Source organism: Passer domesticus, chromosome 20 (assembly GCF_036417665.1).
Source record: "Passer domesticus isolate bPasDom1 chromosome 20, bPasDom1.hap1, whole genome shotgun sequence".
Taxonomy (NCBI): Eukaryota; Metazoa; Chordata; class Aves; order Passeriformes; family Passeridae; genus Passer; species Passer domesticus.
Genome location: NC_087493.1, coordinates 10,787,656 through 10,807,914, shown reverse-complemented (window position 1 = coordinate 10,807,914; position 20,259 = coordinate 10,787,656). Strand labels below are relative to the sequence as shown.

Here is a 20,259-nt window from a genome sequence, read left to right as displayed (position 1 = left end):
TTATAGAAGTGATGAAGCCATGGGATAAGAAGGAAACCTCTTAGTCAGATAGAGACAGAATAAAAGAGCTATGTATACTGGGGCCTGTGTTGTCCAATCTACTGATAAAGCAGACAACATCAAGCTGGATGTTTCAATTGATAAACCAATGGGAAGGAATGTTATCCAGTTAAAGAGCTGTCATGAGACCTCATCTGTAGTGCTGTATTCAGCTCTGGGACCCCCAATAAAAAAAGGATAATGGACCAGGTGGAGCAGTTGTGGAGGACATGCAAAGCTGAGCCACAAAAAAAAAGTTCCAAGTCCTGGAATGCCTCTGCTATGAAGAAAGGCTTACTTAGTTGTGCCTACTCAGCATGGAGATGAGAAGGCTCTGAGAAGACCATATTGCAAGTTTTCAATATATAAAGGCACCTCTTTAGAGGGGGAAAGACTTTTTACCTAAGCTGGTGGCCACAGGACAAGGGGAAAAGTTTTAAATTAAAAAAGGTAGATTCTGGTTGGATATAAATTGATATTTTTAAGAAGAGCCCAGTGAGACACAGGAACAGACAGGCCCCAGAATACAGGAATGTCCCATCAATGGAAGTGTGCAAGCTCAGGTTGAATGGGGCTTTCAGCAACCTGATCTAGTCAAAATTCCCACCCACAGCAGTGGTGTTGCACTAGATGAGTCTTTTAAGGTTTCTTCCAATCCAAACCATTCTCTGATTTGTCCTCTAAGTTCTGTATGTCCGTGGAAGTCAGAGATTGTGCAGATACAGGACTTCTGATGCCCCCCTGCACTCACAGTTTTATACAGGTTGTTTCTGTTTCTGTTTTAGAGAGCTCCTTCTGTTCAGGGCAGAGGGTGTTTCCACCAGTTTCCCCCTGCCCTGAGCAGGGATCTCAGGGCTGAGCTCTGGTTTTGAACTCCAGAAAGTTGCATGCTTATCCTTGGAATAAGCTTTTCCTGTCAGTGCTTATTGTTGGATATGTTGGATCCCATTTACTGACCTTGCCCCTCTGCACTTCACTGATCTATACCCACTGAGCTCTTTTAATAAATCAAAATGCCAATGACCAGGAGAAGAGCGTGCTCAGAACCAGCAGTTTAAAGCAGCTCAAGTGACAGTGCCCTTTTTACTAGAACCTGACCACTCATTCTCCAGAACTACTGGCAAATTCCCCCTTTCTCAGAGTATTGCCTACAGCAATGCTGCTCCAAATCAGGCAGCATTGTGTTGAGATCTCTTGTTGCTGGAGCTGTATGAATATGTAAGAGTGCAAGATATTTGTGATTTGGGAGTGCTGGACTGAGGATGTGTCAGAGTGGAGAGGATCCCAGACCAATGCTGTGTGTGTGACTGTGGTAGAGTTGTTGGGCAGAAGGGTTGAGGTTTTTTTGAGTTGTAGGTAGTGAAGGCCTGACTTGGTTGAGAGCATTGCTTGGTATACATTGACAATAAGCATATAAATATTAGCAACATGGGCCTGAGCTCTTTAAGGCATGTTAGAACTTCATGTTTGTGAGAGATGAAACAGGAAGTATCACTGTATATTTATTGACAATATGTCTACTGGAGTTTAAAAGTATTTCCTGGTCTAGGTTACTTTTGCTTCTTAGGCTCTCTTAACTTAGAAAATCTTAAATAAATTTAGAGAAGCAGAAAAAAAAATTTAATAATTTTCCTATTAATAAATTTGCTTGTTATACATTTCTTCTGTATCAGCTCTGAAACAGAAGCATCAACTTTTTCACAACCTGAAATTATTTGCAAAAAAACAGCATAATTTTTTTCAAGTGTGAGATTTTATGAATCATATTTGTTTGAAACTATGAAGAATTTTCTGTTATATCACTTATGACTGACTATTGCAATAGTGAACATTCCTCTAGTATGCACATTTTGAATTTTTTGATTTCTGCAAAATACCAAGTGAGGATTTATTCACATACATACTCAATTGCTTTTATAGCTAAGGAGTCACATTTCACACTGAAGGCACAAACTACATGTCCAAACTTGAAACCGTATCTGACCTTGCTCTCTGTTGGATTCTTCTCTATCTGATATTCCTGGCCCACTATACGCCTGGTTTTCCCCTTTTTATTATAATACATAATGAATCACTGGAAGAGTTTTAATACGAATTTGTCTTTTGTAGAGCTGCCTTTTCTAATGATGAAAAGGCAAGCTCTAAGTTCATAGGACCACATGTACAAGATACATTACATTATTTCCCTTTTACATCTGCAAAAGTACAGAAATGCCAAAGAAACCCATCTGGATCAAAGATTAAGTTACCTGTAAAGATCATAGAAGAACCAATAAATCATACATCCAAGTTCTTTAAGTGCCTTGACTAGTCCAGATACCAATATTAATAGCCCTGTCAGACTATTTATAGGAAGTGTATCTACAGGGATGGTAAGATGCAAAACATTTCTAAATATATCAGGTCAAATGACAATTATGCCATTAGTTAAGTTTGCCAGACAATATTTTGCCAAAGATGGTTTGCAAAATATATTTTGACAGAAGGAAAAAGCATCTGCATACCAGAGTCTATAAAAGTCTCTTTGGAGTGCTGTGCCCAGTCTTGGCAGAAAATTTCGAGGTAAGTGTTTGGCTCCTGTGAGCTGCTGGACAAAACATATACCTTTTTATTCCATTTAACTTCCTATAAGACTTGGATATCCACTTCTGTCATAGATGGACTCTATCAGCAGTAACTTTATTGTAGGTTTGAAGGCAGCATGTTTTCCTTCAACTTATATATTAGATCTGAATATTTGTGCAACACAAAATGAGTTTTTATGTTTTCAAGTAGCAGTGACCTCTGCCACCAAAATCAATAACAAAATTTAACAACTTTTAAGGAACAAGATGAAATCCAAGAGTTTAAGATTTGTGGAAGGATTAACAAGCAATAGTAACATTTATATCTATTATAAAGCAAGATGAATTATCCATAGCAAGTAATTTTTAGAAAGCCATCACTTGCTATCGGAAAAAGAACTATTTCAGAGCCTTTCAGTAGCATTAAAAAAAAAAAAAACAAAAAAACAAAAAACAAAAAACAAAAAGAGACTCTCTCATGGGAACAGCCAAATTTGCTAGAGTTCACAAAGTTGAAATAATACTGTTCGACTTCATGACATACTGTACACTGAACTGCTGTTCTGTACATGGTCTCTTAGCTGGATGTCTAAGTATTAATTTTAGACAGCTATGTAAGTATTTTCAGCCAAGACTGGGAAGTTTAAATCCAACTTTTGACTTGCTTTTACCTATTTTAATATTTGAAAAGATCAAAGTGCAGGAGATTTCCATTTTTTCACATGAAGATGTTCATTCACTGACACAACATATCTTGTAGCCTGCAGAGGACCCTGCTGACTGTGGCTCCTGAAGAAGTGCAACAATGTCGACTCCAGACGCTGACATGGCCGCCTTTGGCGAGGCGGCGCCTTACCTCCGAAAATCGGAGAAGGAGAGAATTGAGGCCCAGAACAAACCTTTTGATGCCAAGACCTCTGTCTTTGTGGTACATGCAAAGGAGTCCTATGTGAAAGGGAAGATTGAGAGTAAGGATGCAGGGAAGGTCACTGTCAAGACTGAAGGTGGAGAGGTGAATAAATACAGAATATAGAAATAAAATTTAATTTCCACTCTGGGTTCTTAGCTGATATACATGCATCTCTCTATTCTGTGACAGACCCTGACTGTGAAAGAAGATCAAATCTTCTCCATGAACCCTCCCAAGTATGACAAAATCGAGGACATGGCCATGATGACCCACCTGCACGAACCCGCTGTGCTGTACAACCTCAAAGAGCGTTACGCAGCCTGGATGATCTACGTAAGTGGCAGCAGCAGCTTCCTCTGGGCAGCCCCAGGAGCTGCTGGGCCAGGCTCAGGGGAAGCCAAGGTGCTGTGTCCCTTCCTTGCAGACCTACTCGGGTCTCTTCTGCGTCACTGTCAACCCCTACAAGTGGCTGCCGGTGTACAACCCCGAGGTGGTGTTGGCCTACCGAGGCAAGAAGCGCCAGGAGGCCCCTCCACACATCTTCTCCATCTCTGACAACGCCTATCAGTTCATGCTGACTGGTGAGTTTCATGATTTTCTTTAAAATCACTTGGCTGTAAACACTCAAAGAAGAGAAAAAAAGTCTTCACTGCACAATAGTTCAGTTTAATGTTGCTGTGAATGTGGATGTTCTGTCATCACTGTAAATAGATTTTTTACTGAACATCATCATTTAGGTAAAGTTTATAGAAAACTGTGTTAAATTTTCATGTCCAGCGTGTTTGGGAGGATATGATTTAACACTGAATATATTGTCAGATTTTCCATTCAAGAAATGTGAATATACTTTGAAGTTCTACTTTTTCTCAGATGAAAGGATTGTTCTTTGAATGATTTGCTATGCAGAACTGAAAATAATTAGTCTGAATTTCTGTAAATAACACTGTGTGTAAAAGGAAAGTACTTTCAACATTGGAGCCAATATTTCCTATGGTAGCTTTACAAAACTTCTGGAATCAGTCTCAGTCAGAAATTGCAGTGAAACCTGCTCGGAAAATTGATAACTTCCTTCCCCTGTCTCAGAATCAATTTCTTGTTTTTCATTCATTATTATAAAGGAAAGAAATACCAAAGAAAGACAATGTTTCTAGCACTGTCTAAATATCCAGAATTTTAGGATAGAGCAGATTGTTCAGAAATATAGATAACAGTATAATAACATGTATTTTAATTTGTTAAAGAAATCTTCTTCCCTCTTTTGTCCCCAATTATTGTATTTAAATCTGTAGCTTTCAGAGCATTAAGAAAGTTAATTAGAAGAGAATACAATGAAAACAAACAATATTAAACTGATGTTTGATGGGTGTGTCTTATCAGGGTTGTATTCATGTAAGTTGTCATATATTTACCCTTGCTGACACATTCATCAGACATGCAGAAATTTTGTGAGTGCAAACCCAGACTCCTCGACTACAAGCTAGTTCCCTAATTGTTTAGTCTCTTCAGACTTCCTGGAGATTTTTCAGTTTTTATAGTGCAAATATTTGGTCAATGGAGTTGCAATGGGAGCATAGGTTAGAAAAGCAACCAGACAAAATTGTGGAAAGCAAACTCAGCTCAAGATATAGCAGAGAGAAATATTGACTCCAGGTATGTAAGTACCAAAATTAGAATATTCTAGATCATGACAGACTGCTTTGGTAAAGGTTACTACATATTTACAATGTTACTCTGATTTTCCTTAGGCAATAATCAGTTGGCCAACAACATTAGAAACCATTTAGGAGGCTTATTGATTGATCAGGAATAGTTGTTCCTATTTAATAAAGATTATGAGAAGCACATGCTCCAGTTCAAATCAGCTTACTGATAGAGAATTTAATCAGTAACTCTACAAAATTGATCATTAGTTGGAATAATCTTTACAAACAAAATTAATAGTATGACATGAAGGGAATAGTCAGAAAAAGAAGTACAACTGTGCTTTACCTGGCATCACCTCAACTTCAAGACATCAGCTTCCCAGATGGATCTAGGAACATTAAATATTGAAAAGGAAGTAGGGGTGAAGGTAGAAAGGTTTATTGATGGAAATAGATGCCTACTGCTAGTGCACCTTCTAAAAGTCACAGGAACAATTAAACCAATTATATTTATGACACATAATAATAATCATAATCTCTTCTTGTCTGCCTTGTTCGCAGATCGGGAGAACCAGTCCATCCTGATCACGTACGTACACCCCCTGCGCAGGTCCCTGCGGGGCTGCCTGGTGCCAGGGCACCTCCTGCCTGACCACGCACCCTCTGCTTCTCTCTTGCCTTTGGCAGCGGAGAATCCGGGGCCGGGAAGACTGTGAACACCAAGCGTGTCATCCAGTACTTTGCAACAATTGCAGCCAGCGGGGACAAGAAGAAGGAGGAGCAGACCTCAGGGAAAATGCAGGTGAGTCGGGAAGGAAAGACTGAATGCTTGGCCTGTCATAGCCCTGTCAACCAAACACAGTGACTGAATAATGATGTCCCTGCAGGGAACGCTTGAGGATCAAATCATCAGCGCCAACCCCCTGCTGGAGGCCTTTGGAAACGCCAAGACCGTGAGGAACGACAACTCCTCACGCTTTGTGAGTTCTTGCTTTGCATAAAATCTCTCCCTCTCATGGCAACACACTTGATGCCTGAGCAGTTCTTCATGCAAAGGAGATGTCAGCAGAAGACATCCAGGCTGACCTGCTGCTGCTTCTGCTTAACAGGGCAAATTCATCAGAATCCACTTTGGTGCCACAGGCAAACTGGCTTCTGCTGACATTGAAACTTGTAAGAGATTCTCCTGGACTGCTCCCATCCCTTCCCAAATTCCCATCTCCATGTACATTCCCACAAGTGTCTAACTCTTTCTACCTCCCTGGGCAGATCTGCTGGAGAAGTCCAGAGTCACTTTCCAGCTCAAGGCGGAAAGGAGCTACCACATCTTTTATCAGATCATGTCCAACAAGAAGCCAGAGCTAATTGGTAGGAAAGAGCATTATGGCTTTTTGGGGTTGATCACTGAGGAACAGTTCCCTCTCTCACCTGATTGGCAAAAGTAAACCTATGCCTTGCCTCTTCCTCTTTGCAGACATGCTCCTCATTACCACCAACCCCTATGATTTCCACTATGTGAGTCAAGGGGAGGTCACTGTCCCCAGCATTGATGACCAGGAGGAGTTGATGGCTACAGATGTAAGTAACACAGCAACAAAGTACCTACCGAGCATGACTTGAGGGTGCCATCTCTGACCCACTAAGGACACATTTTTGAATTCATTATTTTGACTGCAGAGCGCCATTGACATCCTGGGTTTCAGTGCTGATGAGAAAACAGCCATCTACAAGCTGACAGGGGCTGTCATGCACTATGGGAACCTGAAGTTCAAGCAGAAGCAACGAGAGGAGCAGGCAGAGCCTGATGGCACTGAAGGTATTATCAAACTCAGGGGCTGATTTGTGTCCTTCTCTGCCTCCACAGGCACACTGCAGTTACCTGAGTCTCCATATAAAACACTGAGAATTCCTTATTTGCCCTTGGTCCCTCTAACTGCAGAGGTGCTTTCCTAATCATGGGAAGTTCCATTATTCTATCCAATGGTGGCTCCCCCAGATCATGCTGCCAGAAAGCAGAAACTTCAATTTCAATACAGAATATTTCTCTCTCGCCCTTGAAAACCTCCAAGCACTAAGACAACCTTAGGGGCAATTTGGTTTTGATGAAATAATTTCTGGAAGTTGTGTTACCCAGCAATCCCCTTCCCAAAGAAAGAGAATATGCCTTGCCTTATGTCTTGCTAGAGGCTTTTGTTATTCTTCTGGGAAATTCCAGGTTCAAGCTCTTCTTATCCAAGCCATACTTGTTATTTCTTGCTTTCAAAGACCACCATCAGTAGCATCCAGAATTTGCATTCCTTCACAAGCCTTCTATATGGAATGAGATAAATCCTCTTCCATTCCTAGAACATGAACAGCAAAGTTGTTCACAACACCTGAATTCCAGAGACTGAATGTAAACAAATGCTTTTTTCATTCTCTCTCCCCCCCACCTCTAGTGGCTGACAAGGCTGCCTACCTAACGGGCCTAAACTCAGCTGAATTTCTCAAGGCCTTGTGTTACCCCCGAGTCAAGGTTGGGAATGAATATGTGACCAAAGGTCAAAACGTGACACAGGTAACATCTGACAGTCGAGAATGCACAGCTTGAAGGAGTATGTGCACAATTTTCCTTGCCCTTCAGAGGTAATTCCAGTCCTGTCTCCTCTGCTCTAGGTGAACAATTCAGTGGGTGCCCTGGCAAAGGCAATGTTTGAGAAGATGTTCCTGTGGATGGTTATTCGTATCAACCAACAGCTGGACACGAAGCAGCCCAGGCAGTACTTCATTGGTGTGCTGGACATTGCTGGCTTTGAGATCTTTGATGTAAGGAGCCAGGGTTTGACACCAAAGTCAAGCAATGGGCAAGGAGGGGTCAGGAGGACTCAGAAGCACATAGAGGACTAAGGCTCACACAGCTATGGGCCAAAGGGGTGGATGCTCTTGTGAAGGCAGTGGTCTGGGCAAGTTCACAGCATTTCCTGTTCTGTGAATGCTGTGATGGTGCAAGGACTTCTGTGTCAGAACACAAAATGACCAGATTATTGTTCTGAGGCCAGGGAAATTCTTGGGTGGGACACTGAGAAGGTTTCTGCTGTCCATCAGCTCAGAGAACTGACACCATGAAGATACTGAGCTTACCAAAGACTTGTATCTGAGTAGCACAGTGAAAAAGAATTGTCACTTTTGGCTTGATTTGCAAAGTAATAATGGAAATGTCCTTCAAGGACAGTGAGTCTTAGAGTAGAAACACATGCTGGTATAGTAGGGTTTGGACTGGTGTTTCAAGTTCAAACAATCTTAGGAGAACGGCAGCAAAGGCCTGTGTGTTTTGGCACACCTTGAGAACCTGTGCACCTTTCCTTACTTTGGGCAGTTCAACAGCTTTGAGCAGCTGTGCATCAACTTCACCAATGAGAAACTGCAACAGTTCTTCAACCACCACATGTTCGTGCTGGAGCAGGAGGAGTACAAGAAGGAGGGGATTGAATGGGAGTTCATTGATTTTGGCATGGACCTGGCTGCCTGCATTGAGCTCATTGAGAAGGTACCTTTTCCTTGCATGTATATGATGGTTGTTAGAATACTCTGATGTTTCTGAGGCACAGTCATCTCAGAAAGAACTCACAGCCAGACATGTAGCATTGGTTAAGGAAAGTACTTTGTACTGAAATTTAGTTTAGCCTGGGAAAGAGAAATACTGCCTCATCCAGTCTTCAAGCATGGAAAATTAGCCTGGACTTCCACCAAAAGACTTCTAAAACCAAACTGAATTCAGTCTGCTTTTCTTCCTTCTCCAAAGGCTCAAATCCAAAGTCTACAGGCAAATTTGATAAATAAATATCATATCACTTCACCTCCCTAAACTACAGAGCCCCTTGTAGCTGTTTTCCCCATATTTTTCTCTTTATCATGGCTTGTAAACTGGTCAGACATTCCTACCAGTTCCATGAAGACAGAGTGCAGAGAGGCAAGGGATGGAAGAAATAAACTCTTTGACTCAGAACGACTCCTGGTAAACCTAAGCTTTCATCCAGATATACTTCCAACAACACAACCAGACTTTTATATTCATAGCATAGGTTTCTTGTCATTGTCATAGAGTCACAGAATGGTTTGGGGACCATAAAGAACATTTTGTTCCAATCCCCTACCATGGGAGGGGATTCCTGCCACTAGATGAGGCAGTTGAACATCCCATCCAAAGTGATATTGAACATTTCCATTATAACCTTCCCTTGTCACTTGTGCTTTCTCCCAGCCCATGGGCATCTTCTCCATCCTGGAAGAGGAGTGCATGTTCCCCAAGGCAACTGACACCTCTTTCAAGAACAAGCTCTATGACCAGCACCTGGGCAAGTCCAACAACTTCCAGAAGCCCAAGCCTGCCAAAGGCAAGGCTGAGGCCCACTTCTCCCTGGTGCACTATGCTGGCACAGTGGACTACAACATCACTGGGTGGCTGGAGAAGAACAAGGACCCTCTGAATGAAACTGTCATTGGGCTGTACCAGAAGTCATCTGTGAAGACCCTGGCTTTACTCTTTGCCAACTATGGTGGAGCAGATGCAGGTCAGTTTTGTGGAAATTGTATTTTTAATGTGGGACAAAGTTTTCTTAGAATTAAAGCTGCAAACACTAGAAATATAAAGAGGATTTGTGTTCTGTAGTATCCAATATATCGTGTCCATATTATTACAATTTTTTTCTTTTCTGTGACTTGCAGATGCTGGTGGTGGTGGCAAGAAGGGAGGCAAGAAGAAGGGTTCTTCTTTCCAGACTGTCTCAGCTCTCTTCAGGGTAATTAGAGTATTTATTATCTCCTTAAAGATGGAAAGCATTTTTATTCTGGATCTGGAAGGTCTCTTTCCATTTTGGATGTAACTCTTGTCGTCCTTTAAAACCCTTCTCTTTCCATCCTTGTAACTTACATAATATTCCTTTTATAATGCCGTCTTTGAATATTCCACAAAAATATCTAAAGGGTTACGTTCACCTACTTAGATGGGAGTGGGTAACTTACCAGCTAACTTTCTTAAAATCCTCTCCAAGGCATTCAGCTATATTTCCTATACTTTTTTTTGTCTCTTGCGAGATTTTCAGTACTGTCTCATAGTAGAATTTGACAAAATAAATTACTCCAAGATTACAGGATTTTAAGGCAATGGCTGGATTTCAATGTGAAAAAGAGTGAAGGTTAAATTATATCAAATTAATGACTTGTGAGGTCAGTTTTCATCTGTCTTCAAAGTTTGAGACTCAATTACTATTAAAAGTGTCATTTTATATGGCCTCTTAAAATACTATCCCCTCCTATTTAGAAACAATCTACTTAGCTGACAAATCAGATGCTAGTCATGCTTGATCAGGAGTGTTACATTTATTTACGAACCCCAACTCTATACCACAAGAATTATCAGCTCAAGGGAAAGTGGTGAGATAATAGCCCTGTATTCGGATGAGGAGGTCAAGAAAAAGTAATGCCAAACATTATTCTATAAAAGAACTTCAAAACCAAAATCTGGGAGCCTTTGGTTTCCAATTTTCCTTTTGGGAGTTTTGCAGATTGTTTTAGAGAAGACAGGTCTGCATCCTGAAACACCAGTTTGTTACATCCACTTTAAGATTCCACTGATCATATTTAATAATGTAAACTTCATTTCATGATCTCACAGGAGAATTTAAACAAGCTGATGGCTAACTTGAGAAGCACTCACCCCCATTTTGTACGCTGCATCATCCCAAATGAAACTAAAACACCTGGTAAGGCAAGCCAAGGGGAGGAAAGCTTGAGCAGAAGAAACTCTTCTCCTGAGTGTCAAACAGCAGGGTAGTCACTAATGGTGGTGTTTGTCAGGTGCCATGGAGCATGAGCTGGTGCTGCACCAGCTGCGCTGTAACGGCGTGCTGGAAGGGATCAGGATCTGCAGGAAAGGCTTCCCCAGCAGAGTCCTCTATGCTGACTTCAAACAGAGGTAAGTGTTCTGAACCTTCCTGCCAATTCAGACCAAGCTGAACAGCCTGATTATTATAATATACTCTGAACTTTTTATTTGAAAGCAGTACTGATCATTATTATAGATGTTTCACCATCGGTTTATCATGATGCGGCAGTGCTGAGATCAGGATTGTTTTGCACTTGGAATTGCTATTAAAAACATTCCCCATATCCTCTCCTGAGAGCGTGAACTGTCTCTAGGCATGAGATGGGTTCAGTGGTACAGTCTCAAAAGTTCTGGTGGTGGTTTCAACAAATGATTTCTTAATGTTTTGTTTCCTTGTACAGATATAGAGTACTTAATGCCAGTGCTATCCCAGAGGGACAGTTCATGGACAACAAGAAGGCTTCAGAGAAGCTCCTTGGATCCATTGATGTAGACCATACCCAGTACAAATTTGGTCACACCAAGGTAAAAACAAGACCCGTGTTAAAAGTTTGTCCAGTGCAGTGAGAGTGGGCTCTGTCAGGGAATCAGGCACAGCAGAAGAACATAACAGAGCTGCCAGACTAGGGGCTGCTATAAGCAAGTGCCCAGTTTCACAGTACTCAATCAAGGGAAGTGAGGATGACCCAGGAATTAGACTCAACTCCAGTCAACTCAACTCAGTCCACACTATCAATCAAGTTTGTTACAATAAGAATGGTCTAAGTTGGAGCCATAAAACTTTGTTTTTCAACATTTCTCAGGGTCAGATATAGGTAGGCTAAAAAGGCAAGGCCCTAGTCATTAATTAGCGGACATAGACAATCTCACACAGTGAGACTGGTCTAACATCAAGCCAGGAATTAATAAGTCATGGTAGAGCTCACCAGTGTCCATGACCAGGCAGAGGAGTGGTTGAGGCTGTGGCTGAACTGGAAACCAGTACTCATGACATATAGTTCAGACAAGGACTGAATGCTTAGGCTGAGATTACAGGAAGTCCTAAGCCCTTGGAGAGAGGATCTGGGAGGGGGCCCAAGGTGACACTGATCATTTCCTTTAAAGTCTTTCAGCAATCTGAATGACTCTGTGCTCTGTTGTATCCTATATCACAATGACATGGTGCAACATTTCCTTTCTCAAGGTGTTCTTCAAAGCTGGGTTGCTGGGACTCCTGGAGGAGATGAGAGATGACAAGTTGGCAGAAATCATCACTCGCACGCAAGCCAGGTGCAGGGGCTTCCTGATGAGAGTGGAGTATAAGAAAATGGTGGAGAGGAGGTAGATATTTGTCATAATTATTTGATTTTCATGGAACTTTATTGATGAAGTTTAAATTATCCATATCCATACATATCCATACAATATCCATACAATAACTGTGTGAATTTCATTTCAGAGAGTCCATCTTCTGCATCCAGTACAATGTTCGTTCATTCATGAATGTCAAACACTGGCCATGGATGAAGCTGTTCTTCAAGATCAAGCCCTTGCTGAAGAGTGCAGAGTCTGAGAAAGAGATGGCCAACATGAAGGAAGAGTTTGAGAAAACCAAGGAAGAGCTTGCAAAGTCTGAGGCAAAGCGGAAGGAGCTGGAGGAGAAAATGGTGGCCTTGGTGCAGGAGAAAAATGACCTGCAGCTCCAAGTGCAGGCTGTGAGTATCACTTTCATTTTCCCCTGGACAAAGAATTATATACTGTCAGAATGCTTCTTCTCCTGCAAAGAGACTCACAGAAAGACCTACTTTTCCTACATACAGCTACAAGAAAGACTTGATTATTTTCAGAAACATGGATACTTCCCATTCAAACTCAAATAGGACAAGGGAGTTTCTAAACACCCAATGAATGATCACCTAGTTACCAGAGAAGATCCTAGATGTGGCCTAGAAAGAAGCCACAGAGGTAGCTGATAGGCCAGAACTCTATTGGCCATGCAGTCTGCAAAAAACTGATACATTTCTTTCTCCAAAAAAGTGTTTTCAGAAATGAAAAAGCCTGTAAATTACAACTATTTAAAGGTTTTGTTGAGACAACTAAAGAAAAATAAAGTAACTACAATTTCCATGAGAAGAAAGCCATATTCTAAGCTGATGCTTATGCTGAAATTAGAAATTGAATTACAATGTTCAGTTCTGCAATAGTGCCTGTGTTATAGGGCATTTTCATAGATAACTGACCTGGGAGACAAATTTGGGAGACACAAAAACTTTGGAATAAATATTGATTACAAATACCAAAGATTATCAGTAGACACCACTCAAGATCCTTCCGTTCCTGGAGTTTCAGGTTCAGCTGCTATTTTAAACCTGCCTACTCTGTGATTAAAAAAGGCAGAGCAGAGGAAGTTTAAAACATTAGAACCCACAAATTTCTGTCTCCCCACCAGGAAGCAGATAGCTTGGCTGATGCTGAGGAAAGGTGTGACCAACTCATCAAAAACAAAATCCAGCTGGAAGCCAAAATTAAGGAGCTGACTGAAAGAGCTGAGGATGAAGAAGAAATTAATGCTGAACTGACAGCCAAGAAGAGGAAATTGGAGGATGAATGTTCAGAGCTGAAGAAAGATATTGATGACCTTGAGCTAACGTTGGCCAAGGTGGAGAAGGAAAAACATGCCACTGAAAACAAGGTATGAGGTAGAACCTGCCACTCGCATTCTGAAAAAGACTCCTGTGCTATTACAGGACTTCTATATCTACTTCCTTTATTTATATTTGCTCCTTTCTTCTCAAAGGTTAAAAACCTGACTGAGGAGATGGCAGCCTTGGACGAGACCATTGCCAAGCTGACAAAAGAGAAGAAAGCCCTCCAAGAGGCACATCAGCAGACCCTGGATGACCTGCAGGTAGAGGAAGACAAAGTCAATACTCTGACCAAAGCCAAGACCAAGCTGGAACAGCAAGTGGATGATGTAAGCACACAGACATAGAGCAGGAACAGGACAGGTATGGAGTCCAAGCTGGCTGGCAGAGGCCTGATGGTCTTGTTGTGTTCAGCTGGAAGGGTCCCTGGAGCAAGAGAAGAAACTGCGCATGGACCTGGAGAGAGCAAAGAGGAAACTGGAAGGAGACCTGAAGCTGGCCCAGGACAGCATCATGGATTTGGAGAACGATAAGCAGCAGCTGGATGAGAAACTGAAGAAGTAAGTGTGACTCTGGGGCACCTGAGTGCTGGGCTGCAGCACTTGTCTTTTTTCTTTGAGCTCTAACATGGTTCACTTGGTCCAAAGGAAAGACTTTGAAATCAGCCAGATCCAGAGCAAGATCGAGGATGAACAGGCTCTGGGCATGCAGTTTCAGAAGAAAATCAAAGAGCTGCAGGCAAGTGTCTGTTCCTTCCCCTGCCTTGCTCAGGCTCAGCTCAGGCAGGAGGAGGGCATGGCTGTCAAGGGTCCCTGCTGTTCTGCAGGCCCGCATTGAGGAGCTGGAGGAGGAAATTGAGGCAGAGCGAACCTCTCGCGCTAAAGCAGAGAAGCATCGCGCTGACCTGTCCAGGGAGCTGGAGGAGATCAGCGAGCGCCTGGAGGAAGCAGGAGGGGCCACAGCAGCTCAGATTGAGATGAACAAGAAGCGTGAGGCAGAATTCCAGAAGATGCGCCGTGACCTGGAAGAGGCCACACTGCAGCACGAAGCCACGGCTGCCGCCCTGCGCAAAAAACACGCGGACAGCACAGCTGAGCTGGGCGAGCAGATCGACAACCTGCAACGCGTGAAGCAGAAGCTGGAGAAGGAGAAAAGTGAGCTGAAGATGGAGATTGATGACCTGGCCAGCAACATGGAGTCAGTCTCTAAAGCCAAGGTATGGAGCTGCAGGAGAAAATGCTCACAGGGACATAGTGTGGCACAAAAGCTGACTCTTTCACACGCATTCCCAGAAACAAAACCCCCACTGTGAAAATAAGGCAGAGTGCAGACCATCATTTATTTTCCCTTCCCATGCTTCCCCTGTAGGCCAACCTGGAGAAGATGTGCCGCACACTGGAAGATCAGCTGAGTGAGATTAAAACAAAGGAAGAGCAGAATCAGCGCATGATCAATGACCTCAATACACAAAGAGCTCGTCTGCAGACGGAGTCAGGTGAGACATCCTCTTCCCAAATTTCAATGGCAGGACCTGCATGCTCTGAGCAAGCCAGATAGTACAAGGTGGCAGCTAGAATAAGCTCTCCAGGCTATTCCTGGTTATGTGGCTTTACAGGCAGAAGGTGTCATAGGAGTAACAGTCTGCTTCCTTTTTTCCCTTTCCTTATCCAGGTGAATTTTCCCGCCAGGTGGAGGAGAAAGATGCTCTGATTTCTCAGCTGTCTAGGGGCAAGCAAGGATTTACCCAACAGATTGAGGAACTCAAGAGGCATCTGGAGGAAGAAATCAAGGTCTGGCAGTACCCTACTGTCCACAGCCTACATCAGCCCCAAAAGCATCTGCAGAATCCTATCTGACACGAGACTGCCTCAAATTTCCATCCCTAAACACACATGTAGGACTGGAGGGAAGAGCACGAATGAACAACCCCTCACTCTTCCTCTAGATATGGAAGGAAGCAGATATTTTAGGTGCTGGAGGAAGTAATCCACAAGGTTTCCATGAAATTCGGATGATCCCCTCTCAGACAGGATTCAGCACACATGACAGAACATATACTCAAACAGCAGATTACTGTCCCAAGAGTCAGTAATGCATCCTTATGCTCCTGAATATGACAATGAGGGCTTCACCAGCTCCATGATATACATTTTCCTAGTTATTACTTTCAATTTTATTTTCAAGTTTACAGTGAAGAGACATTTCAAGATAAGTATTAAGGTTACCGAACCTAATGTCCCCACAGGCCAAGAACGCCCTGGCCCATGCTCTGCAGTCTGCTCGCCACGACTGTGACTTGCTCCGGGAACAATATGAGGAGGAGCAGGAGGCCAAGGCAGAGCTGCAGAGAGCCCTGTCCAAGGCCAATGGTGAAGTGGCCCAGTGGAGAACCAAATATGAGACAGACGCGATTCAGCGCACGGAGGAGCTCGAGGAGGCCAAGTATGTGGGGAAGCAGGATGGGAAATGACTGGAGAAGACTGAAACTGGTCAAGGGAAATTGGAATCTCTGAGAGTGGGATAAGATCAGAATGGGATGGAAGCAAGGATAGACCGTCTTTGTAAAAAAAGGGAGGAGAGAGAGAAAAGTGTAGATTGGAAGAGAAAACATAGGCTTTGGAAGTGCTAAGACAGGCCTAATCCTCCACAGATGATAGGAAACAGCAAAGGATAGATTCCTGCACACCTGTAAAAAATGTTTAGTTCAAAACCGTTAAAGGGAACAGCTGACCTCTCATGATAATATAGAACTCATGTCTTTCCAAGCTCTAATGTGCAACTGTGCTTGTCTCCTTCCAGGAAGAAGCTGGCCCAGCGTCTGCAGGATGCAGAGGAACATGTTGAGGCTGTCAATGCCAAATGTGCCTCCCTGGAAAAGACAAAGCAGAGGCTGCAGAATGAAGTGGAGGACCTGATGATTGATGTGGAGAGATCCAATGCTGCCTGTGCTGCTCTGGATAAGAAGCAGAAGAACTTTGACAAGGTCTTTTGACCTCCAGCACCAATACCCCTGGCCAGAGCATGTCTCTGTGATGGCCAGAGCCCTAGTCACACCCTGTTTCTCTTCAGATCCTGGCAGAATGGAAGCAGAAGTATGAGGAAACACAGGCTGAGCTGGAGGCCTCGCAGAAGGAGTCGCGCTCTCTCAGCACGGAGCTGTTCAAGATGAAGAATGCCTATGAGGAGTCCTTGGACCACCTGGAAACAATGAAGCGGGAGAACAAGAACTTGCAGCGTAAGTCCCTGGGCCTCTGCTCCTCCCTGGCCTTTCTCACTATCAGCCTTTGCCACCATTGTTCATGGGTGTGTGCCTGCACGTCTGCAGAGATGCCTGTCACCTTGGTGGGACAGGGCCCTTCCCATTCTGCTCTGTGCCTGACCATGCCATTGATCTTTGTTCCCACAGAGGAGATTTCTGACCTCACGGAGCAGATTGCGGAGGGAGGAAAGGCAATTCATGAGCTGGAGAAAGTGAAGAAGCAGGTTGAGCAGGAGAAATCTGAACTGCAAGCCTCCCTGGAGGAAGCTGAGGTACAGACAGTGCTAATTAATGAGCACCACAAAGAGTATGCATGTAGTCCTTTGGAGAGAGGGCAGGAAAGCAAGCCTACCTTTCATATGGAACTGCTAAAAGTTTATTTTGAATGTAAAATATTCTTTGTGCTGAATTTTGCAGGCCTCCCTGGAACATGAGGAGGGAAAGATCCTGCGCCTGCAGCTTGAGCTCAATCAAGTGAAGTCTGAGATTGACAGGAAGATAGCAGAGAAAGATGAGGAGATTGATCAGATGAAGAGGAACCACCTCCGAGTTGTGGACTCCATGCAGAGCACCCTGGATGCTGAGATCAGGAGCAGGAATGAAGCCCTGAGGCTGAAGAAGAAGATGGAGGGAGACCTGAATGAAATGGAGATCCAGCTGAGCCATGCCAACCGCCAGGCTGCAGAGGCACAGAAGAACCTGAGGAATACCCAGGCTGTGCTCAAGGTCCGTTCAGCAGAGCTACAGAAAGAGAAATGAGATCCCTGACATTTCTGCTACTCAAGCACCCACTGAGGCCTGGTAATTTCCCTTGTCTCTCTTTGCAGGACACCCAGCTGCACTTGGATGATGCTCTGAGGACACAGGATGACCTGAAGGAGCAGGTGGCCATGGTGGAGCGCAGAGCAAACCTGCTGCAGGCTGAAGTTGAGGAGCTCCGGGCAGCCCTGGAGCAGACGGAGCGGTCGAGGAAATTGGCTGAGCAGGAGCTTCTGGATGCCACTGAACGTGCACAGCTCCTCCACACCCAGGTCAGGCGCTCTTGGAAATTATTGACGTTCACAAGTGAGAACAGAGATTTAGATTGTTATTTGTCTTGTAAGTGATTACTGTGTAAACATTTGAAGAGGTGTGCTGCAATATATCCCCTCCATCCAGCTCTCAATATCTGGTTTAATTGCTCTGGTGCTAAAGAAGTCTCTTGCACTACAGACTTCCCTAAACTCCAGCTGCATTTTCAGGCCTTGATGTTGAAGCGTTTGGTCTGACAGTAGGAATCCTGTGTTTCCTGTTGCACAGAACACCAGCTTGATCAACACCAAGAAGAAGCTGGAGACGGACATTTCCCAGATCCAGAGTGAAATGGAGGATACCATCCAGGAAGCTCGCAATGCTGAGGAGAAGGCCAAGAAGGCCATCACTGATGTGAGTTGGACACTCCTGGCATTGCTGACAATCAATGTACTCTCCCTAAAATATGTCCAGTCCCAAAATGGCTTTGACCCTTTGCTCCGATCAGGCAGCCATGATGGCAGAGGAGCTGAAGAAGGAGCAGGACACCAGTGCCCACCTGGAGAGGATGAAGAAGAACCTGGACCAGACTGTGAAGGACCTGCAGCACCGTCTGGAAGAGGCCGAGCAGCTGGCACTGAAGGGAGGGAAGAAACAACTTCAGAAGCTGGAGGCCAGGGTGTGTAGGGCTGGGGCTGTGCCTGAGTGAGCATGTCTCTCCTTGGAGAGCCATTGTCAGGGCAGCTGCAGGGATGGGCTTGTCCTTGCAGGTGCGGGAGCTGGAAGGGGAGGTTGATGCTGAGCAGAAGCGCAGCGCTGAAGCCGTGAAGGGCGTGCGCAAGTACGAGCGCAGGGTGAAGGAACTCACCTACCAGGTAAGGCACGAGCTCTCCTGCTCTCCCAGGGCTTTCTCACAGCGAGTCACATTTTACCCACACCATCCCCAAGGGCAATTGTTAATCTCACATGATGCAGAACCAAGAATTGACTGTCTATTCTGTTTACCAACTGCTTTAGTCTGAGGAAGACAGGAAGAATGTCCTGAGGCTGCAGGATCTGGTGGACAAGCTGCAAATGAAAGTGAAATCCTACAAGAGACAAGCTGAGGAGGCTGTAAGTAGTAACTGGTGAAAGGGCAAAAATTCCATTTGGGCAGGACACATGCTGAATAAAGGTGAATAGAGGTAGAGGGGTATGAATGAAGTTTCAGAGACATAACTGTCTTGGCCACGCTGCTTTGCTATCATTTCTCGAGGCCTTGGTGAGCTCTGGGCATCCTGCAGTCAGGGACACTCATTAAGGGAAGTTCTGCAGCTTGTTTCACAGAGGAGGCCAGAGTAAACAAACCCAGGGGCGACACCCAGTGAAACCTTTGCCCTGGTCTCCTCACCCCTGATTCCCTTTCCCCACACAGGAGGAACTGTCCAATGTGAACCTCTCCAAGTTCCGCAAGATCCAGCACGAGCTGGAGGAAGCTGAGGAGCGGGCTGACATTGCAGAGTCACAGGTCAACAAGCTCCGAGTGAAGAGCCGCGACATTCACGGCAAGAAGATAGAAGAGGAAGAGTGAAGATGTTCTGAGACAGCAAAGTGACCTGAGGGCTGCACAAAATGTGAACCCTCTGTCACTGTCTTCTAGATTTGATATTTTCAAGTATCTCAATACATAGAGAATAAAGAGTAGATTCATTTGCATTCACATCATGAGTAGTTATCATTTGTTTTTTACGGGTGCGGTCTGGATCACCATTAGTCTTTGGACACAGTTTTGCCTTAGAAAACCTTTGAGGTGGTACAGCTCTTTATCATCTAATTTCCACATGGTTATCCCTTCAATAACACTTTAGCGAATGAACAAAGTCAGCTTCTTAGTCATAAGTAATCCGGAAAGACACAGAGTGAAAGAGAAAAGTGCTGTTGCCTGTGTTTGTCAAGCAGCTGTTGAGTAAGTCAGAGTATATTGAACAGGAAGAACATATTTTCAATGAAATTATATTAGTTATTTCAGGCACTAAGGAAGGACAAGGAATTATACATTAGAAATTTACATTAGAAGGCTTCCATGACACTCAGCTAACAGTGCTATTAAATAATACACCATATTTGATATACTGTTAAATCACAAAATTGTACAGATACAGAAACAAAATGCAGTGCTATTTGTGAAGATATGGACTCTGGGCTGAGAATCCCCTTTCAAGAGGGAGGTCTGCCACATGTTCTGCATAATTGTGTGAAAATGTCAGCTCATTTCTCTGCAGTGGTAGCAGAAAAGAAAATAAGAAGAAACAAGGCCATGGAGACTAGTTGCACCCAGGGACTTAGGAAGATAAGTTTTCTAAGATA

General features: G+C 43.8%; 1 protein-coding gene and 1 long non-coding RNA gene across 7 annotated transcripts in view; one reads left to right on the top strand and one right to left on the bottom strand.

The window, feature by feature from the left end:
• The window catches only part of LOC135284219 (uncharacterized), a 60,270-nt gene that overhangs the window by 38,885 nt on the left and 1,126 nt on the right, over positions 1–20,259 (bottom strand). For all 6 annotated transcript variants that reach the window (XR_010349658.1, XR_010349659.1, XR_010349661.1 and 3 more), the window contains exon 2: positions 7,326–7,498. This is a non-coding gene — a long non-coding RNA (uncharacterized LOC135284219). The remainder of the gene's footprint in view (positions 1–7,325; positions 7,499–20,259) is intronic.
• Positions 3,180–19,567, top strand: LOC135284212 (myosin heavy chain, skeletal muscle, adult). The gene is made up of 38 exons (XM_064395613.1): positions 3,180–3,615; positions 3,703–3,846; positions 3,938–4,094; positions 5,718–5,745; positions 5,844–5,958; positions 6,044–6,136; positions 6,266–6,329; positions 6,426–6,524; positions 6,631–6,734; positions 6,834–6,972; positions 7,595–7,713; positions 7,812–7,961; positions 8,512–8,682; positions 9,397–9,706; positions 9,861–9,934; positions 10,810–10,897; positions 10,992–11,109; positions 11,421–11,544; positions 12,203–12,339; positions 12,458–12,713; positions 13,448–13,690; positions 13,796–13,972; positions 14,058–14,203; positions 14,291–14,381; positions 14,470–14,859; positions 15,012–15,138; positions 15,315–15,433; positions 15,889–16,085; positions 16,443–16,626; positions 16,713–16,878; positions 17,050–17,174; positions 17,320–17,628; positions 17,730–17,933; positions 18,202–18,327; positions 18,422–18,592; positions 18,684–18,788; positions 18,931–19,026; positions 19,328–19,567. Exons 1-38 carry the CDS (start codon positions 3,409–3,411, stop codon positions 19,481–19,483), a joined length of 5,829 nt encoding a protein of 1,942 aa, XP_064251683.1. The 5' UTR covers positions 3,180–3,408; the 3' UTR covers positions 19,484–19,567.